Genomic DNA, 22,073 nt, shown 5'->3' with positions numbered 1-22,073 from the left:
ACTGAAAACAGAAATATATCCACGAAACAGAATGTATATTAACATATCATACTTACACTGCATATACGCCCCGAGACTACTAACTAACGATAGTCTCTGAAATTATTAGTTTGCGGGGGAAATAACAAACAAAATTATCTTGATAATATATGAAAGGTTTTATGGTTTGTTGTTTTGCGCCGCATTCAGGAAATATTCCAGACCGCCGCTGGAATATTGCTGAGTGCGGCGTTGAACGCCAAACCAAACATTCTCTTTGCTAATAAGCCAGCTGCTAAAATGCTGACCTACTTTAATATCTTTGACGCCATGGCTGTTTGGTGTCTTATTGCAAGAGACGGGGAGGATATCTTACACCTCTTGACAAATAATCTGTTTATCTAAGCAATTAGAATCGGTGGCAGTCATTTCCAGCACATATCCCGTGTGACGTTACTTTGATATTACTGAGTGAGTGAGTGAGTATGGTGTTACGCCGCTTTTAGCAATATTCCCGCAATCACGGCGGGTGACACCAGAATTGACTTCACACATTGTACCCATGCGGGGAATCGAACCCGGGTCTTCGGCGTGACGAGCGAACGCTCTGATCACTAGATACCCCACCGCCCCTGATATTACCAACGTAAAAACCGACAAGCTTCACTGTACGTCCTACAAAGTGGAGTAAGTGTTATGTTATTGGAAACACAATAATTGGTGATTTGGCTGATCAATGATTTTTATAACATTTTAATGACATTTTTCACCATAACATGTTAATTGTTGACAAAACCATACATGCGTGGTTCACCAACTCAGTGCGGTAAGTCGATGTTGGGTGTGGCCACCATTAGCGTTTATACAGGCGAGGATAATAAGCTGAAATTGACTGAAGTAGACACATGTGTTAGCTAAAGTACACGCATGGGACCCGAAGGTTTTGTCCATTCTGAAACGTTATCTAACCTGCTTTTAACAATGATGAGGGGGTTTTATCACATGAGTTGCGATGCCATCCCATCCGATTACAATTCTAACTCCAACGTCGATGGAACGCGTTCTCCTGGACGCTTGTACCCTGGCACGACCATCAGAGCTATCGAGATGAAACCTGGAGTAGCTGCCGGAAAGACTGACAGTATTTAACTACAATTTCGTAATTACTTGACTGTTTTCAGAACTGGTAAGGACAAGTGGAGATCCGGGTTAGAATTGGTCTTCAGCAACCCATGCTTGTCGTAAGAGGCAACGAACGGGATCGGGAGGTCAGGCTTGCTGACTTGGTTGACACATGTCATCGGTTCCCAATTGCGCAGATCGATGCTCATGCTGTTGATCACTGGATTGTTTGGTCCAGGCTCGATTATGTACAGACCACCGCCATATAGCTGGAATGCTGCCGGGTGTGGCTTTAGAAAACAAACAGAAAGAAAAGAGAACTGGTAAAGTGATGCCCAGTCTTTAATATACTCATGGAAGCGAATAAGGGAACACATGAAAGTACAAGTGTTCCTGTATATATTTCCAGAATTTCACCCACAGTGCAATACATACCTTGTGAAGAAACCTGGAAACTAATAAAGGAACACTTGTACTTTCATGTGTTCCCTTACTCGTTTCCATGAGTATATATCTATTTCAAGGGAGGTAACCCCTACACTACAGTTCACCATTATCAAAACCAAACCACTTTAACCGTAAAATACTCCAACCTGCCTCTTCCATCAGTGTTTTCATCGATGACTGTGACACAAGCAGGGAGATTCCTCCAGTTTATCGAGTGAGTGAACATGGTTTTACGCCGCGTTTAGCAATATTCACGACGAGGGACACACACATTGGCTTCACACATTGTATAGGGCTGCAACGATTTGGTTAGATTAATCGAAGATCGAATCTGACACCTTAGTTTCAGATTTTCGATAACCAGTATCACTATTTCGATTCGATATTTAAGTGCTGTTCTGTCTTAAAACATATTATATTTGTTTGGAAAAGTTTACGTCATTTACACTCCTGATTCCCTAGTCAAATCTTGGGAAAGGTTTTCAGTGGGATATGCTTTGTTTAATAAACTCTGAGAGTTAAATGAAATCTGATCTATTTACTTTTATGAAGAATCGAATCGAAAATGATCGAATCGAGGGTCCAATATCTAAAATCGAATCGAATCGAGGTCTGCGTGAATCATTGCAGCCCTAACATTGTACCCATGTGGGAATCAAACCCGGGTCTTCGACTGGAGAAGAAAACGCTTTATAACAACTAGGCTACTCCATGGCCCCTCGAGTCTATGAGGAGTGTGTATTAGGTATTTACGAAATAAGTATTTACAATTGCAATGAACCTTTAAAACCACAAGGAGTAGTTCTATTTATTCATATTATGTTCTGTGTTAAGAAATAAACTGATACACGAAATTAGCTGACATTTGGTAATGGTACTATGTAACTCCTTTTAAATGGGTACATGGCCTTTCATGCAATAAAAAAACTGAACTGAATATTCACAGAAGTAGACAAGTATTTATTGAAGTAGACAACGAACTCACGAAGTTGACACGTGGTTTTACTGAGGTAATGAGACACATGTATTCATATGTCGACACATATACTCAACCAACTACACACATGTATTCACTGAAGTAGACACGTGTATTAGCTAAAGCAGACACGTGTATTCACTTCGGTGGACGCATGTGTATTAGGTAGACAAATGTTTTCACTGAATTAGACAACGTATTCACTGAAGTAGACACGGTGTACTCACTGAAGTAGACAAAACATTCACTGAAATCGATTAGTTAAAGCAGACAGGAGTATTCACTTCGGCAAACGCATGTACACATAGGTCGACACATGTTTTCACCGAAGTAGACATACATACATACATACATACTAACATTTGTATGTATAGACAACCTCTTCGCTTAAGTAAAGACCACATATTTTATCTGTCTGAACTAACAACTGTTGTGTCTGGATGTAAATGCCCTTGCATTCTCTGAGATATAGAATCGATTTTCGCTGAATATACTCATTATCTAGAGGTGTGACGATACAGAAATTCACGATACGTATCGCCATATCTTGGAACGATACGATTCGATGCATATCACAATATGGAATCTTTAGTTATTTTCTTTAAAAAATCATCATATAATTGCAAGTCGCAGTGTAGATTTGGACAATAACCGTCAATATCTAATGAAAATTAACAATTTTAAGGTCAACGATACATATCACGATACGAAAAAACGTATCGATCTATTTATCGTCAGATAAAGTATCACGATTATCGATACTACGATATATCGTTACAGCTGTATCATTAACGCACTTGAATGCTTTCACTGAAGCAGCGGACAGGCATCCCTCACTTCTACCTTGCACAAGACCTTCTCTGGTTGAAGAATTAAACCTGGTGACCAGGTTCTCGCATCGGAAGATGACGTCATTCCGCCCTCTGGCGGTAGAAACTTGAAATGCTGGACCAAAGTGGTTATTAACAGAAACATCCTCGTTTTGGCAAACACTTCACCGGGGCATTGTCGTTTTCCTACGCCAAATGGTAAAAACCTGTGACAACAGAAAATAGAATCTTAGGAACTGACCATTTGATATTCGATCTGATGCTGTTGAAAATAAAAAATAAAAGTTTTAGACAATATTACACTCAAGTTGACACATATGGCAGCTTGATGTTGGAGTGAAGTCCAATGTGAAAATTCAGCAGCGACAAATCCATATAGAAGCAAAATCAAAACTGGTATACTGTCTCCCAGGCGACTGCGTCATTCCCTTAATACCAATCGCCAGGGTTACAAGAAGCACCATAGCGTCTTTGGGTATTAATTAAACAAACCACCGACCTTAACACTCCGGGCTGATGCTTTATCCTCTAGACCATCTACATACAGAAGTTCTCTTTGGTTCTTTTAATGATGATCCTTGTCATTGGTGATTCGTAAATATGATCCTTGTGTTGTCAGGCAAATGAGAAGGGCGGTGGGGTAGCCTAATGGTTAAAGCGTCCGCTCGTCACGCTAAAGGCCTGGGTTCGATTCCCCACATGGGTACAATGTGTGGAGCCCATTTCTGGTGTCCCCCGCCGTAAAATATTGCTGGAATATTGCAAAAAGCGACGTAAAACCATACTCACTCACTCACTCACTCAGACAAATGAGAGTATTAAAATAACACGTAACCTTAGTCACATAGCAGATACATGGGGTGGGGGAACGGGTACATAATATTTACAGTGAAGGGATTCGAACCGGTTAACATGCTTCCCAAATAATTAGCCCGTCCCCTTCCTGCTCCCCAAGCTAAGGAAAAGTGACCACAATGTAGAGATTTACCGTTGCCGTACTGGGTGATCTGGTGGTAGCAGGTTACCTTGGTCGTCAAGGAAACGCTGGGGTCGAAATACCCAAGGGGAGTCCCAGACCTTCTCATTATGTGCCATTGACCAGAAATTTGACAGAAGCTGTAAATGACGAATTGACCAATGTAAAATTATTTAACGTATATAATCAAAAATTGCGCCGAGACCTGGGATATTCACGTTGGTGTGTCATATGTAACAAAGTAACAAAAATCCTCCAAGAAGGGGGCGGTGGGTAGCCAATTAAGTGGTTCAAGCGTTCGCTGGTCACGCCGAAGACCCGGGTTCGATTCCCCACATGCGTACAATGTGTGTAATTCGGCAAAATACATTTGTCTATTTACAGTTGTGGACAGAGTTGACAATATTTTGTAAACGTTTTTCCTTTACCAATGCTATGTGCCAATACAGATGCCATAGCTTTGTCAGGTGAATCATTAATACTATAGTTTCTAAAATGTGAATCACATTATTCATTGTTACTTTACCAATGCAGTGTGCCAATACAGATGCAATAGCTTTATCAGGGAATCATTAATACTATAATTTCTAAAATGTGAATCACATTATTCATTGTTACTTTACCAATGCCATGTGCCAATACAGATGCAATAGCTTTATCAGGGGAATCATTAATACTATAATTTCTAAAATGTGAATCACATTATTCATTGCTACTTTACCAATGACATGTGCCAATACAGATGCAATAGTTACTTTCACCAATTTCAAAATGTGTGCCATTCATTGTTACAATGATGCCATACAGATGCAATAGCTTTATCAGGGGAATGTCAGGTGAATCATTCATTGCTACTTTACCAATGACATGTGCCAATAATACTATAGTTTCTAAAATGTGAATCCGCTTAATACTATAATTTCTAAAATGTGAATCACATTATTCATTGTTACTTTACCAATGCCATGTGCCAATACAGATGCCATAGCTTTATCAGGTGAATCATTAATACTATAATTTCTAAAATGTGAATCACATTATTCATTGTAACTTTACCAATGCTATGTGCCAATACAGATGCAATAGCTTTGTCAGGTGAATCATTAATACTATAGTTTTTCTAAAATGTGAACCGCAGTATTCATTGTTACTTCATTTGAAACATGGTGTAGCTGTAGTTGGATATTTTCGAATACGTTCACATGATTCAGTAGGCCGGAAAGAAACAGAGATTCGCTCAACGTATGTCAGAGAACACGAACACCACACATAGATGTGCTACCAAGACCTTACAATTGAATCCTTGGGAATCCTATAGCCGTCTATCTCCATGTCCTTGTTGGTCCTATGGGGTAGGGATACCGGCCCGTGGGTTAGGTAACGGACGGCTTCTAGTACCATGGCATCGACAAACGGAAGTGACCCTCTGTCCTCGACCTTGACCTTTCGGTCACCTATGCTATCCTTGATGTGTTGGTACAGCGTGTCTTGCAGTTCAGGATGTTCCACCAAGGCCATGAAGATTCCAAGAAGCGTTCCTCTCGTTGTTAGATATCCTGCGGGTGGAGACACATGAGTGTCATCACTGTACTGAGTGAGTTTCTCAGTTACACACGTGCATCATAAACACAAAGTAACACTTGAATGTTCATCATAAACAGGACACAGGCACACCTATACAGAAACACACATACGCACGCACGCAATTACATAAATACATACACTCTCAGAATTAGTTCCAGGACCATGCAGCATATTTCCTCTTGAAAACAACACTCCGCCTAACGGCACTTGCGTCCTTTTTCGGGACACAAATATCCCAAATGAAGGCATTAACACTCATTAAGTCCAACAATATTATATGCACATTTATTCAATAGAAACGTCAAAAGAGTAAACACTAATAGTTCTTTAAATAACTTAAAGGTTGAGATTATTTCTAACATCATGAAACGGATGTGATCATCCGCCATCTTGGATTAGTAAACACTTTTAGTCTTTAAGTTCTTTATTTGACTTACCACCTGAGATTATTGCTACATCTACCAATATGAAACGGGTGCGATCATCCGCCATCTCGGATTTGTAAACACTTATAGTTCTTCATTTGACTTACCAGCTGAGATTATTTCCAACATTATGAAACGTATGTGATCGTCCGCCATCTTGGATTTGTCGCTCATATTGTGTTGGGTTTCTAAGGCAGCTTGAATCAAACCACGTGGCTCACCGGGGGTGTACTTGGCCTTAAAACAATTAGTAATTTAAAAGTAGTTAGTAATGAGCAGGCCACAGGAAACAAACGGAGCATTGCACATTCAGTAACATACATATCGTCATGCATCGTTGGGGCACAAGCAGTAACATACATATCGTCATGCATCGTTGAGGCACACGCAGTAACATACATATCGTCATACATCGTTGGGGCACGCGCAGTAACATACATATCGTCATACATCGTTGACGCACACTCAGAAACATACATATCGTCATACATCGTTGAGGCACATTCAGTAACATACATATCGTCATACATCATTGGGGCACACTCAGAAACATACAAATCGTCATACATCGCTGAGGCACATTCAGTAACATACATATCGTCTTACATCGTTGGAGCACACGCAGTAACATACATATCGTCATACATCGTTGAGGCACACTCAGAAACATACAAATCGTCATACATCGTTGAGGCACATTCAGTAACATACATATCGTCTTACATCGTTGGGGCACACTCAGAAACATACATATCGTCATACATCGTTGAGGCGCACGCAGTAACATACATATCGTCATACATCGTTGGGGCACACTCAGTAACATACATATCGTCAAGCATCGTTGAGGCACACTCAGAAACATACACATCGTCATACATCGTTGAACCACATTCAGAAACATACATATCGTCATACATCGTTGAGGCACACTCAGAAACATACATATCGTCATACACCGTTGAGGCACACTCAGAAACATACATATCGTCATACACCGTTGAGGCACACTCAGAAACATACATATCGTCATGCATCGTTGAGGCACACTCAGAAACATACATATCGTCATACACCGTTGAGGCACACTCAGAAACATACATATCGTAATACACCGTTGAGGCACACTCAGAAACATACATATCGTCATACACCGTTGAGGCACACTCAGAAACATACATATCGTCATGCACCGTTGAGGCACACTCAGAAACATACATATCGTAATACATATCGTCATACAATCGCTGAGGCACCGTTGAGGCACACTCAGAAACATACATATCGTCATGCACCGTTGAGGCACACTCAGAAACATACATATCGTCATACACCGTTGAGGCACACTCAGAAACATACATATCGTCATGCACCGTTGAGGCACACTCAGAAACATACATATCGTCATACACCGTTGAGGCACACTCAGAAACATACATATCGTCATGCACCGTTGAGGAGGCACACCAGAAACATACATATCGTCATACATACATATCGTCATACATATCGTTGAGGCACACACTCAGAAACATACATATCGTCATACACCGTTGAGGCACACTCAGAAACATACATATCGTCATACATCGTTGAGGCACACTCAGAAACATACATATCGTCATGCATCGTTGAGGCACACTCAGAAACATACATATCGTCATACATCGTTGAGGCACACTCAGAAACATACATATCGTCATGCATCGTTGAGGCACACTTAGAAACATACATATCGTCATACACCGTTGAGGCACACTCAGAAACATACATATCGTCATACACCGTTGAGGCACACTCAGAAACATACATATCGTCATACACCGTTGAGGCACACTCAGAAACATACATATCGTCATGCACCGTTGAGGCACACTCAGAAACATACATATCGTCATACACCGTTGAGGCACACTCGTCACAGAAACATACATATCGTCATGCACCGTTGAGGCACACTCAGAAACATACATATCGTAATACACGTTGAGGCACACTTGAAACATACATATCGTCATACACCGTTGAGGCACACTCAGAAACATACATATCGTCATACACCGTTGAGGCACACACTCAGAAACATACATATCGTCATACACCGTTGAGGCACACTCAGAAACATACATATCGTCATACACCGTTGAGGCACACTCAGAAACATACATATCGTCATACACCGTTGAGGCACACTCAGAAACATACATATCGTCATACATCGTTGAACCACACTCAGAAACATACATATCGTCATACATCGTTGAGGCACACTCAGAAACATACATATCGTCATACATCGTTGAGGCACACTCAGAAACATACATATCGTCATACATCGTTGAGGCACACGCAGTAACATACATATCGTCATACATCGTTGAGGCACACTCAGAAACATACATATCGTCATACATCGTTGAGGCACACTCAGAAACATACATATCGTCATACATCGTTGAGCGCAGCCTTGATGTCCTCTTTAGTTCCCTATACATATTTCAAGTGTGGAAAGGTCATCTTCCTTTAATGAGGAAACACAACGTTTGATGAAGGTTATACTCCGAAACGTTGTGTTCCTCATATTAAAGAGGTTGACATCCATAAAATTCTCTCCCTCGTGTGTATCACTTCCAAGTGCCATTCAATGACCTAACATTTAAAGTGCAGCTAAAATTACATTTTTTTCACATGGTAATTCACGTAAATGATAAATTTCTTTCGGTGTCGCGTTCTTACAAAAAACAAAACACCAACAACATATTTAACTATCCAGAGAGCGTATTCTTGAGGAGATGCTTTTGAACCATAACAGCCTACATTCTGAAGGGTGAATTTGTGGGGAAAGAGAGCTGAGCGCCTTCAGAGTTCCCGGATCCTATGATAGTGGCCTCAAATCCTGGTTCACCCAGATTCATTTTGCCCGTTTTAACAACGTGTTCATGGACGTCAACAATGCGGTGAACGTCTAATACCTGCATCACTTCGTGTTTTCTTCACACGTCGTCATGGTGTTAGATCATATTCACCTATCACTTAAGAGACGACTTTTTATCTAGCAAATCTAGTATAACGTAACGAAACATAATTCATAATAGAAAAACCTAATATCCTAATATTTCAAATAGGAAAAAAGAAAAAGTTTAAGACAAAATATTATGGATGTCAACTTCTTCTTTATTCTATATTCTTCTTATTCACAATTCTCCTGACGAAGGGGCAAGGAATAGCCCAGAAACGTTATGACATACAATAAAGAAGTTGTCATCCATAATATTTGCGTATTACTTGAACACCAACTTCTAAATGCCTCTCAAGAACTTTCTTTATTCAAGTTTCTGGGCTTTTCCTTGCCCCTTCGTAAAGGTCATTCACCTGACGAAGGGGCAAGGAAAAGCCCAGAAATGTCGTGTATAGAATAAAAGTTGACATCCATAATATGTTGTCTTATACTTGAATATCAACTTCTATATGCCTCTCAATAACCTCAAGAAAAAGTTTATTCAAAGTTAAAAATCGTGATTAATTATCCAGGTCACCTTCACGTTCTCATATATCGATGCGTACAGTGTTTCTATACAAGATTTCGCCTTGTCGCACTTCGTTTTGAGAGGTCCCGGTAGGTAGCGCAGGAATGGCATAATGGTCAGTGGTTGATCCACTTCCAGTCCAAACAACCTGTTGATGGCGTGTTGTATTCTTTCATCTGCCGAACTGTAGAACCGTCATCTTCTGGACGTTCATCGGTCAGCTATGGATAGGCAATAGGTAAATGTTCGTTACGAGTCGGCCCTATACATAACAATTGTAACTATGTTTATAGATTGTAACACACGAATGCAGCAAGGAGGTTTCGATTGATGCTGGTACAGTTAGACTGGATATACTCACCAACAGCTCAAGTAACCTGGGACACTCCAAAACACCGCTTCCTTCTGCATTATTAGAGTGTGAGAAGAGCTGTGCTCCGGGTGGAGAAACTGATCATACTCCTTGTCAATAAGTGAGTGAGTGAATATGGTAGTAGTAGTAGTAGCAGCAGCAGCAGGAGCAGTAGTAGTAAAGAAGAAGAAAAAGAAGAAGAAGTAGTAGAAGTATGAAACCTGCGAGTCTGTTCTTTCTAAACATTACATCTACGTAGAATTTTAACCGAAAGCAGAAACTGGGCCTAGATTTTCGAAGCTCTCTTAGCGCTAAGATAGTCGTAAGTTAATGTTAATGTATAGCACTTACGGCTATCTTAGCGCTAAGAGAGCTTCGAAAATCTAGGCCCTGGCTTATAGTTCTTCCCCGTGTGCCTTACACTCACACTAAAAATGGGTTTGCTCAAAACCCGGACACTCTTTTTAAAACTTAACATCTAGTGCAAAGAGGTTGCCAACTTATGGGTGGTAAACTGGCCTACACAAGTAAATAACATCGTGTTTAGTGAGCCTTGGCCAGCTAAATACATACATTGTATTCCTAACACAGGATATATATATTGCTTGTACAGGATTTTACAATCCCAAAACTCACAGGTGTGAAACATCTTTATCACATGTCATTCTCAAAACATCATATTAATCCATCATATACGGTACATGAACATTGTTTTCCTCGAAAATACTCATAAATATATTAAGCCCCAAACGTGCTATTAATGTTGTAGTGACAACAACCAATACCGTTCTCATTGAAACACGTTTTAAGACTGTGACGTCACTACATAAAGTCAACATAACAAAAGCCTTCACATGTGATAATGTTTTCGTGGCAGTCCATCGTCATCTGTCGGAGTAATCTCCCTTTTTCAAAGGGGCGCTACGCTTACCCAACTCTTTGAGCAGCATGGTTCCCGGGGTGCAGCGTAGCAGACAACACACAACACACAACAAAAACGAAACGAAGTAACATTTTAAGTTGTGGGAAAAACACGGAAAGTGCCCCCACTTGTATGCTCTGTAAACTGTCCCTCTAATGCATGCACGTGCCAGCATTTGTAACATAACTTTCTTAGAAATTAATGATTGTAAGTATCTATTCCATTAATTTGTATTGTGTTTGTAAACTCAGGACGTAATACCTTACCTGACCTTTTATGTTCGCGTATTTATCAATAACTGACAGCAAGGGATACTGGTTGATTACATCTACCCGAGACCCATAGCCATTATTTCAAAGAGGGATGTCTCTTACATCATGAGAGAGAGAGAGAGAGAGAGAGAGAGAGAGAGAGAGAGAGAGAGAGAGAGAGAGAGAGAGAGAGAGAGAGAGAGAGAGAGAGAGAGAGAGAGAGAGAGAGAGAGAGAGAGAGAGAGAGAGAGAGAGAGACCAAAACACATACACACTCCCCCCCACCCCATCTCTCGCTCTCACACTCTCATGATGTAAGAGACATAGAGAGAGAAGAAAAGGAAGAGGCGAGAGAGAGTGGTCATGTTTAGCCTTGAGCTGTATAGTCTGTCATGTAAAGTAGGGTTGAATACCACGCAGTAGTAGGGCTTCCACGGGTACTCGAGTACTCGAGGACGAGTCGGGTTCAGCTGGACTCGAGTCCATTTTCAAGGACTCGAGGACTCGAAAAGAGGAGATAACTCGAATTATTTGACGTTGACAGACTGTCTGCCATGTGCTAAGCACGAGCGGCCGTTAACGTCTAATATTAAGATAAGATATAACTTTATTATCCCGGAGGAAATTCTGATACATCCAAACTGTCTCAAAATGAATATATACACAGTTCACAAAAATATACACAATAATTACATGCTCAAAACAAATGCTATTACAAATAAAACTGACATGATATAATTCAATTAACCACATAGGTAAAGAGGCTGAATAATTCTAGTTCTAATCACATGATGGTGATTCAAAATATTTGTTGCATTCACGAATACTTGATGGTATGAAAGACTATCGAGCTCTGTTTGTTTGTGGGAAAGGTAATCGACAGCAGCGTCCAGAAGGAAGTAGATCAAAATGATGAGATCAAATATGTCAACTATCAAATCTAATTTTAGCTGCCTTTTTGACAATCTGGCGCTCATAGATAAAGGGAATATACTCGAAAGACACTCCAGAAATTTTGCAAGCAGTATTAACAATTTTGAAAAGTTTGTTTTTGTTGCGATGAGACAGATCCCCATACCAACATAGAACATTGTAGGTCAACACACTTTGAATAAAGGTTTGATAAAAAACTGTCATTACGGTTTTGTCAATGCCTTGACGATAATAATGTTCAGAATCAGAAATTAGGCCAGTAACAGTGGCGTCATCTGCGAATTTCACAGTAAACAAGTCATACATTGACAAGTAACAGTCATTGGTATACGAAACGAAGAGTACGGATGAAGGAACACAGCCATGTGGATCTCCAGTAGAGGTTGAGAGAAAAGAAGATTGATAGCCATTGACACTGACGTACCGAGAGTTCTATGTACCCTGAATCTTTAACCAATCTGATAATGGTTTCATTAACACCTAGATTAAATAGTTTACTCCTCACACGGTGTGGCTGTATGGTATTAGTTGCTACAAGTCTGCAGATGAGAGTAAATATTATACATCGTTTGAGATTTCACTTCTTAAAATGATTAGGTAACTATCTTGACAATTGATAGACATGGAGAAAGATAAAAAATCAAATGTATGGGCGTATCTTGATCTGGATAGTGAAAAGAGCAAAATAACCAAATGCCGACTGTGCGGTGTATCACTGCGTTTTGAAGGCAGTACAAGAAGTAAGAAGAAAAAAACATTTGTCAAGTAAACATCCAAATATTGATTCTGACCAATAGGAAATGTTAGTTCACATGACGATATGAAGTCGGAAAGAAGTAAGTGTTCACTTGTGTGATCGGAACACGTCATGCAATTCACGCTATCGTTTGCTTGAAAGGTATGAATTTCGAGTACTCGGGTCCGAGTCGAGTCTCACCCCTCGAGTACTCGAGTCCAAAAAATGGACTCCGTTGAAGCCCTACGCAGTAGGGTGCTAAAACTTCCGTTCCGGTATATAAACGGAAGTAACCGAATAGCCAGGAACATGTTTCCTAAGTGCTTATATCTTTTTGCAGTGCGAAGCAAGAAGAAACCATGGTGACCATATTACATTGTTCCATTATATGACTCGTAAATGGACGTTTTCATCAAAGATCGCCCAGAAGACGATTTTTTCCGGTCTCCTGTACGGGTTCACTATACCCCATGTCAATATATTACACTGGTATGTATCCTTGACATGGAGGTGCATGATACCCATTATCAGACATCCCAGTATTCAGACAGCTCACCTGTTTTGATAATGGACCCGTCCACTTGTCTAGATAGAAAAAAAATGCTGTGCATTCAACCTTGCTTTACATTTGTCTAAGGTATTTGAAAACTGGGGCGTCTGAATCATGGAGTGACACCGATCTGGGAACCCCTGCCAATCAGATTGGGACGCTCGAACGACACACTGCACCGTAACCTTTCGTTCAGATGTTTCAAGTAATCCAAGCGGTACCACCGACATTTGGTATTTCGCGCCACTCAGTTTTCTCGACACATCTGTAATCTACACAACTGATCTATGAAGTTATTGGTGGAATGCACAACTGCCAGAAACTCTACCATTTGATTGATGTCAACAATACTCGTTGGAAAACTAGACCGCACTAGATGCACGGTATAATCATTATACAATCACTGTGATCATACACAATAAGTGTGGAGGAAGTCACAATCACTCAATGTTATATACGTTTACAGGAGTTCAGCCTTCAAACCGGGACACAAAATAAACCATATGGTTAGTAGTTGGACGAATGGGAGTAGGGGTGAGTGAGCGGACGAATGGATGAGTGAGTGAATGAATGTGAATTAGTGAGTGAACGAGTGAGCAGGGATGAGTTAGTGAGTAGTGAGTGAGCCGACGAATGGATAAGTGAATGAATATGAGTGGGTGATCGAGTGAGTGAACGAGTGAGTAGGTGTGAGTGAGTAGGGATGAGTGAGCGGACGAATGGATGAGTGAGTGAATAAATGAATGAGTGGGTGAGTGAGTAGGGGTGACTGAGCGGACGTATTGATGAGTGAGTGGATAAATGAATGAGTGGGTGAGTGAGTAGAGGTGAGTGAGTGGACGAATGGATGAGTGAGTGAATGAATAAATGACTGAGTGAGTGAGTGAACGAGTGAGTAGAGGGGAGAGTGAACGAATGGATGAATGAGTGAATGAATAAATGACTGGGTGAGTGAGTGAACGAATGAGTAGAGGTGGGTGAGTGGACAAATCGGTGAGTGAGTGAGGTTGGTTTCATTTCGCTTCTGGTGAGACTAAAGCAAAGGCGGGGACATTCCAGCAGAGAAACCTACAATGTTTAAATACCATATATGAGATCACACGCTCAGAGCGAGTCAGTAGATATAGTTTTGCGGTGCTTTTAGATAATTTCCAGCAGAATCACTGCAGGGAACACCAATTTCAGAATCGAACCTGACCACCCGTGACGATCGGAATCTTTAACAGCGTGGTGACCTCTTCGGCTATTAAACTTTCCGAGACATGGTATCCATTCTGGCGCTGCTTAGGTTACAAAGTTATCAGTTTACTTAGACTGCAAAGACATATGGGTCCCGGTCCATAAAACGTTCGTAGCACTACGTCATTCGTAAGCCTATGATAAACTCAAATTACGACAGGTCGTAATGTTACGAACGCTTTGTGACTCGGGACCCAGATTTCAAATTACCGTATTTCACATGTATATTTCAGTTGAATCAATACCGTCGGGACTAAACAATGTTGGTGCGACTGTATTTGTTCTTGTACAGGACGAGATAATGTGTAAACTACTCTGATGTTAGCTTGGCAACATAGGTGTGGGAATGGTGTCCTGATTAACGGAGATAAGAATTGCAAAATTAAAGTACAGTAAATACACTTGATCATTTCTTCCTAGACTAAGGCTTAGTCTCTGAATATATATAATTTTGATAGTAACAAACAAGCCCATTTATATTGAAAAGGAGCCCTAGGGAGACCAGAGATTCCTAAACTTGAGGAAATCTAGACTTGCTTTATTTAGGGCTTTAGCACTGTAGAGAGGGCTTGGCAGTAGGGAAAATAATGTGGTTCAGGGACTGTGAGACAGACTAATTTCTTCCCAAAGGGTCCTGTTCTAGGGCCGGATGTTCAGAGGGCTTGATAACGTTGGGAAACCTGTCCACACCGGCGGAGTAGGGATTAAGGAGATATAAATCTTTATTGCATCACAGCCACCTCGCCACACATGGGCCATGAACCTTGGTCCCTTACCCTCGATAGAGGCTCACTACAACTGGCTACAACCGTGTTACATACTGACTCATCACGATACCTCCATACTTCCTTGTAAAAGGAAACACACGTTACGCATATATACTACCCATCAAAAGTTTAGACTCACCAGTGTAAATGTAGCCACTTACTTCAGTCAACTGTTCAAAACTAGATTTTGCAAAATATTCCATACTGTTTAAGGCACTGTTTACACATGAACTGATGTATTGTAAAACAAATTCGAAACGTTGAAAAAAAAAAAATTGTCATGAGTTCAATAAATGATGAAACTCGAATTCGTAATAAAACTTTACACCAAAACGTAGCTGTTCACATGCATGATATTTGCACATGCGTTTCAGCAATCTGATGCATGATCCTCATGCAGTTCATCTGCATAAGGTTTGCTGTTGGTTCCCCTAAGTTAGAAATCTTCGATGTAACCTTACATACACACACACACACACACACACACACACACACAGCATAACAACATAACATAGAGTGTGTGCTTTAAGTGAGTCTAAACTTTTGATGGGTAGTATATGATTGAGTGTGTGAGTGAATATTGGTTAACGCCGTATCAGCCATTTTGCAGCTATGACCTGCGACCCACCGTTGCATGTATTATAAGATACCAGTTGCAATCTGTTTCCTGAATAATTTGCATTAATATCACACTTTTTGCCGGGTTAAGTGCACCCGAGGCTGTATCTGAGCTTATGAGTGAGATTAGTTTTACGCCGCTTTTAGCAGTTTTCTAGCAATATCACGGCGGGGGACACCAGAAATGGGCTTCACACATTGTACCCATATGGGGAATCGAACCCGGGTCTTTGGCGTGACGAGCGAACGTATTAACCACTAGGCTACCCCACCACCCCTGAGCTTGTGAGACAATCTGGAGTCCGGACACAGTGCTACAGAAGGATCTAAAACAGAAACAATACTTACGAGAATGTGTATTACATTCAGCAAAAAGTTTGATATTACTTCATCCAGTGGTACTTCTTCGTTCGACTTTATTTCCATGACAACGCGACGAAGCTCTTCAATAATCGTATCTTCAAAACCCTGGACGCCATCCCCGTACAGTTTCAAGGAACCATGAAATATTTTCCTCATTCTTGTGTGATGTTTACCCAAGGAACTAAGTCCAATATTCTGGTCCTTGAAAACGAACCTTGAAGCGAAAGAGCTCGGTCTATCATTCGTGACCATTTTGAGGGAATCGTCGCAGAAAAGCCTCTTCATTAACTTCCCCTCGTTAATGAAGACAATGTTCTGGCCAAACAGTCCCACAGACACAATGTCCCCATACTGACTCGCCCAGCGGTCAGCATGGAAGTGGAGAGTAAAGTTGGAAACAGCATTCACGAAATTGAAAAACGTCCCCATGCCCCTGGGCCCGGGGGGTAGAGGCTTCAGAGATGCATCTCTCCATTTTTGGTAAATCCACATCACACAGAAGGCTCCTGACAGAATCAACAACAGGGTTACTAAATCCATAGCGCATAGCTAAAAAGGTCCATGCCATAATGGAAATTCGTGGAGAATTATTGTAGACTTTCCTTCTGGGACGACCCACTTGAACGAGATCGCAGTCTGAAATAATCCGGAACGAAATCACGATAGCGTGCAGTTGTACTTACTCGCGTTACAGATCGGGCACTGTACATTGCAGGTGAATTAGCCTTACATGATTTAACATAGGAGTTAATCCTGTTCATCAAGGAGAGGTGTATGCATTACAGGGGGCTTCAGCCCTGCATGATTTAACACAGGTAGTACTACCTATTCAACAAGGCGAGGTGAAGCAGCGTCACACACACTGCACCCGGCGTCATTTTCAACAATCTGCGTTGTGGAGTATCGAGTGAGTGAACAAGGCCGGTGAATGATCCTATCAGGCGTGTGTACGACGTCAGTGACGATGGGTTGGGTAGCTCTGACGAATGCCTACCACATGCTGGGTGGACTTGTGTAATCAAATAGTAGAAACGGGCTTATGTTACCCATATTTGTCATTTGGGCGAATACCGAGTCGCAATAATACCTTGTTCTCGTTACACGGTATTTGCTTTGGTATTTGAAATATTTTCTTTTTAGGGGAAATCAGATAAACACATGCTTATTTGCCTGTACACGCACAAATTGTGTTAATGGGTAATTATGCGTCACATGGATAATCGTTTAAACTTTGCTGAGGGGGAAAAAAGGTTATGCTTATTGAATATTCAGGTAAATATTTTATGTAATTGTGTGCTTTGTCTTCATTAAGATAAAACAGCTCTAAAATATTCATGATTCCGGTTTGTTCAGTGTGTATAGTGTCGACACTCTCATTCTATGTGTGTCACATTTGTAGTCTCCTCTCCAAACAATTTACATGTCGCCACCTAATTCTTTCCCGACCGTATCAGCTGTCTCTACCCTTCCCTGTCCATCTATCTCCAGCCCTTCACTACAGCCTCTCTGTTTGCCTGTCATCTCTCCTTCTTGGCCACCTCTCTCCGACCTGACCACCTCTCTCCACCCTGACCACCTCTCTCCGCCCTGACCCCTCTCACCACCCTGACCACCTCTCTCCACCCTGACCACCTCTCTCCACCCTGACCACCTGTCTCCGCCCTGACCCCTCTCTCCGCCCTGACCACCTCTCCCACCTCTGACCACCTCTCTCTCCGCCCTGACCCCTCTCACCACCTGACCACCTCTCCTCCTGACCACCTGTCTCCGCCCTGACCCCTCCTCTCCGCCCTGACCAACTCTCTCTCTCCACCCTGACCACCTCTCTCCGCCCCTGACCCTCTCTCCGCCCTGACCACCTCTCTCTCCACCCTGACCACCTCTCTCCACCCTGACCACCTGTCTCCGCCCTGACCCTCTCACCACCCTGACCACCTCTCCACCCTGACTCACCTCTCTCCACTCCTGACCCACCTGTCTCCGCCCTGATCCCCCTCTCTCCGCCCTGACCAACTCTCTCCACCCTGACCACCTCTCTCCGCCCTGACCCCCTCTCACCACCCTGACCACCTCTCTCCACCCTGACCACCTCTCTCCACCCTGACCACCTCTCTCCGCTCTCACCACCTCTCTCCACCCTGACCACCTCTCTCCACCCTGACCCCTCTCACCACCCTGACCACCTCTCACCACCCTGACCCCTCTCTCCGTCCTGACCACCTCTCACCACCCTGACCACCTCTCACCACCCTGACCACCTCTCTCCGCTCTCACCGCCTCTCTCCACCCTGACCACCTGTCTCCGCCCTGACCCCTCTCTCCACCCTGACCACCTCTCTCCGCCCTGACCATCTCTCACCACCCTGACCACCTCTCTCCGCTCTCACCACCTCTCTCCACCCTGACCACCTGTCTCCGCCCTGACCCCTCTCTCCGCCCTGACCAACTCTCACCACCCTGACCACCTCTCTCCGCCCTGACCCCCCTTTCTCCGCCCTGACCCTCTCTCCCTGCCCTGACCACCTCTCACCACCCTGACCACCTCTCTCCGCTGACCACCACCTCTGTCCACCCTGCCCCCCTCTCCACATCCTGACCTCGTCTCTCCACCCTGGCCATCCCTCTCCACGCAGGCCAAATATCTCCACCCTGGTTTCACCTCTCTCCACCCTGGCCAAATCTCCACCCTGACCACCCTGGCCAAAATATCTCCACCCTGGCCACCTCTCTCCACCCTGGCCAAATATCTCCAGCCTGACCACCTCTCTCCATCGGGAGTTCACCCTGACCCCCTCTCCATCCTGGCCACCCGGATCTTCACAGGTTCAATTGGCTAAGTGCGTGTACTAAATAAGCGGCAATTAATGGAAATATAGACACACGTCATCTTAGGTATGATAAGGTTTAATGCAAATACCGACTTGACATACATTGTTACGATCTGTGTCTCCCGAACATTTTGCCTAAACCGCTAAAGAAAGATACAGATTTCTGTACATTATGTTTCCTGTTACTGTTTTCTATCACATGTGCCGAGCTTGTTGACAAGTCCTTTCTTGATGGCAGATAACTTTGTGGGAGCTGGGGTCTTGGAAACAACTTGTCCCTGGCCATCAGACATAACATTCTGTACTTGGCCGGTCCGACCAAAGGATAGTGTCTGTAAGGCCACTGGCTTGTGAGCAAGACCAACACCTTCACCCTGTCCTGGATGTGCCCGTTGTCCAATCCCTTTCAACATGTCCACCTCCTCCACCAAGCGTTGAACCTGTTCCTGTAGGGAGGCAATTTCACCCGACAGTTGTCCGACTTGTGTCTGCAGATGTAGGTTATTCAGATCCAGACATCTGGAACAGAATCGAGCCTCTTGGAGGTCAGAGCGGAGAGAGTATCTACCTCGGCTAGGGCAGCCATCAGTTGCACGCGGAGCTCGTGTTTCTTGGATAGTTGAGTGTCGTCCTCAGTACTGCAGTCCCACTGGAATGGTGGATCGGGACGGATGGGAGTTGGTTTGATTGTGATAAAGTTTGGAACCGAATCGTGGAACTCTGAAACAAATGTGTACCAGTTCAGTATGCGCTTCCATAAGGTACGACATTCCATATGAAAGGCCTTATAATAGAATAGAAATAGGATAGAATAGAATAGTACTTTAATGGGTTTTTTTTCAGGAATTTGTGCTACATCAGCAGAGCTACTGACACATCAGGGAGATACAAAACATATTTACATAAATTCAATGAATTAGGTATCTTCACATTTGTTTAAAAGAGATATGGTACTTGGAATAAAGGATGTACGGGTTCTCTTAGTTTTCACAATTGGAACTTTTGTAGCGGCGGCCTGAAGGGAGGAGGTTGTGTTCCAATTTATGTAGTGAGTTGGGTCAGATATTGATTCACAGCTTGATTCACGATTTGCCGCTCATATATTGATGATAAACATTCAAATCTGACTCAAGCTATTTTACTTGCAATGTTAACAATTTTGTCTATTTTACATTTGAGATGAACTGAGAGACCCGTACCAACAATGGAAGGAAAATGTTAAAATACTCTAAATAAATGCTTCACAAAATGATGACATCACAGATGGGTTAACATTAAAAGATCTCAGTGTACGCATGAGATGAAGACGTTGCTGACACTTGTTTTATAGGGCTTCAGTGTTAGAATTCCAGTTCAGCTTAGAGTCAATGAAGGTTCCCAGATACTTATACTCCGACACTGTCTCAACACATTCACATTAAATTGTGAGTGAAAGAGTGAGTGAGTTTTAGTTTTACGCTGCTTTTAGCAATATTCCAGCAATATCACGGCGGGGGACACCAGAAATGGGTTTCACACATTGTACCCATGTGGAGAATCGAACACGGGTCTTTGACGTGACAAGCTGACGCTTTAACCACTAGGCTACCCCACCACCCCTATAATTTGTGAAGGAATGATCGGGTAACTTAGTGAAAAAAGCGTCCGCTCGTCACGCTGCAAACCGTGTTTCGATTAACCACATAGGTACAATGTGTGAGCCCATTTCTGGTGTCCCCTACCGTGATGAACCTGGAATAGTGCTAAAAGCGGCGTAAAACGACACTCACTCAGTAATTTGTGACGGATGAGGATTATTCGAAAATGACATTCAGTTTTTAATATCAAATTTAATATTTTTAATATCACATACCCTTCGGCTGTGTTGGAGCTAGACACTCAGCCACTTCGGAATCAAACCCCTCACACTCAGAGAGTCGTCTTACCACTGGCATATTGCACGTCGTTTGGGCTAGAAAAGAAAACAAATCTGTCCTATTCCTCAAAACAGGTGCATAAAATGGTGGGTTTGTCCCAGAAATAATATAGAAAAAAACATGTTACAAAATAAATAGAAACTTTGAGAGCTAGATGATGTCACATTGATTAACCCCTTCGGAAAATACAATTCATGCACCTACCTCGTGTGCAGATAACTGGAGTCGTTCTCAAAATATTAATCTTGGCAAACGTAGATCTGTGTCATGGGGCTTCGTTAGCTAGCCTCGACAATGACGGACAATAGCATGACGTCACAATTTAGCCAGGTGACCTCATAGCGACTAAGTCCTTTTACTGGGCTCCTGTCTTACCTATAAGCGGAAGCTGGCTCCGGCTCAGTCGCCAACCTGCGCCAAAGCTGGCTATTACGATATGAGAAGCAATGGCCAGATTACCAATAGGGGTATAAAACCGTTAGGCTTGCGTCCTGTACCAACAGAGGAACTTGTTTAGTAGTTGGGAGCCTTCGTTAGCATCCGTTCGTACCCAACTCGTCTATTCATGACTCATCCTAGTGACTGTCTACTTAGGCGACCTTGTCTCAAGAGAACTCTTTCCTGCGCGAGAGTCATGTTTGCTGACAGTACTTCAGCAGAGGACATTCCTATATTCCTAAGTTATAAGCAAAGTATGGCAAAACACTGTCCATTATCATTTAGGAATGCAGA

At 42.5% G+C, this 22,073-nt stretch overlaps 1 protein-coding gene and 1 long non-coding RNA gene across 4 annotated transcripts; both read right to left on the bottom strand.

The window, feature by feature from the left end:
- Positions 1–2,487: 2,487 nt before the first annotated feature.
- LOC124277344 (cytochrome P450 1A1-like) lies at positions 2,488–17,515 on the bottom strand. 3 transcript variants are annotated; one of them, XM_046712993.1, is made up of 6 exons: positions 16,583–17,507; positions 9,876–10,087; positions 6,447–6,576; positions 5,624–5,886; positions 4,343–4,470; positions 2,488–3,560 (listed from the first exon to the last, which is right to left on the bottom strand). In XM_046712993.1, exons 2-6 carry the CDS (start codon positions 9,975–9,977, stop codon positions 3,332–3,334), a joined length of 852 nt encoding a protein of 283 aa, XP_046568949.1. In that variant the 5' UTR covers positions 9,978–10,087; positions 16,583–17,507; the 3' UTR covers positions 2,488–3,331. The 3 variants fall into 3 exon arrangements, with proteins under 3 accessions (XP_046568949.1, XP_046568950.1, XP_046568952.1); XM_046712994.1 differs by lacking the exon at positions 16,583–17,507 and adding an exon at positions 10,228–10,337; XM_046712996.1 differs by having other exon boundaries at positions 3,441–3,560; positions 4,380–4,470; positions 16,583–17,515.
- A 1,970-nt stretch (positions 17,516–19,485) lies between these two features.
- LOC124277346 lies at positions 19,486–21,678 on the bottom strand. The gene is made up of 3 exons (XR_006898804.1): positions 21,546–21,678; positions 21,278–21,376; positions 19,486–20,145 (listed from the first exon to the last, which is right to left on the bottom strand). It is a non-coding gene; the product is annotated as an uncharacterized LOC124277346 (long non-coding RNA).
- Between the last annotated feature and the right edge of the window lie 395 nt (positions 21,679–22,073).

The sequence above is a fragment of the Haliotis rubra genome, unplaced genomic scaffold, assembly GCF_003918875.1.
Source record: "Haliotis rubra isolate DU_JTF1 unplaced genomic scaffold, ASM391887v1 Scf220, whole genome shotgun sequence".
NCBI classification, from domain to species: domain Eukaryota; kingdom Metazoa; phylum Mollusca; class Gastropoda; order Lepetellida; family Haliotidae; genus Haliotis; species Haliotis rubra.
The sequence above is the reverse complement of the archived record's forward strand: the minus strand, read 5'-3'. Positions and strand labels throughout refer to the sequence as shown.

Bases quoted from the DNA above. Each gene is read 5' to 3' on its own strand.
- LOC124277344 (XM_046712993.1), bottom strand. From the start codon at position 9,977: ATGCCATTCCTGCGCTACCTACCGGGACCTCTCAAAACGAAGTGCGAC. The intron at 6,577-9,875 runs GTGACCTGGATA...AATTGTTTTAAG, and splicing joins CGATATATGAGAACGTGAAG to GCCAAGTACACCCCCGGTGA. The intron at 5,887-6,446 runs GTAAGTCAAATG...CTCCACCCGCAG, and splicing joins GTTGGAAATAATCTCAGCTG to GATATCTAACAACGAGAGGA.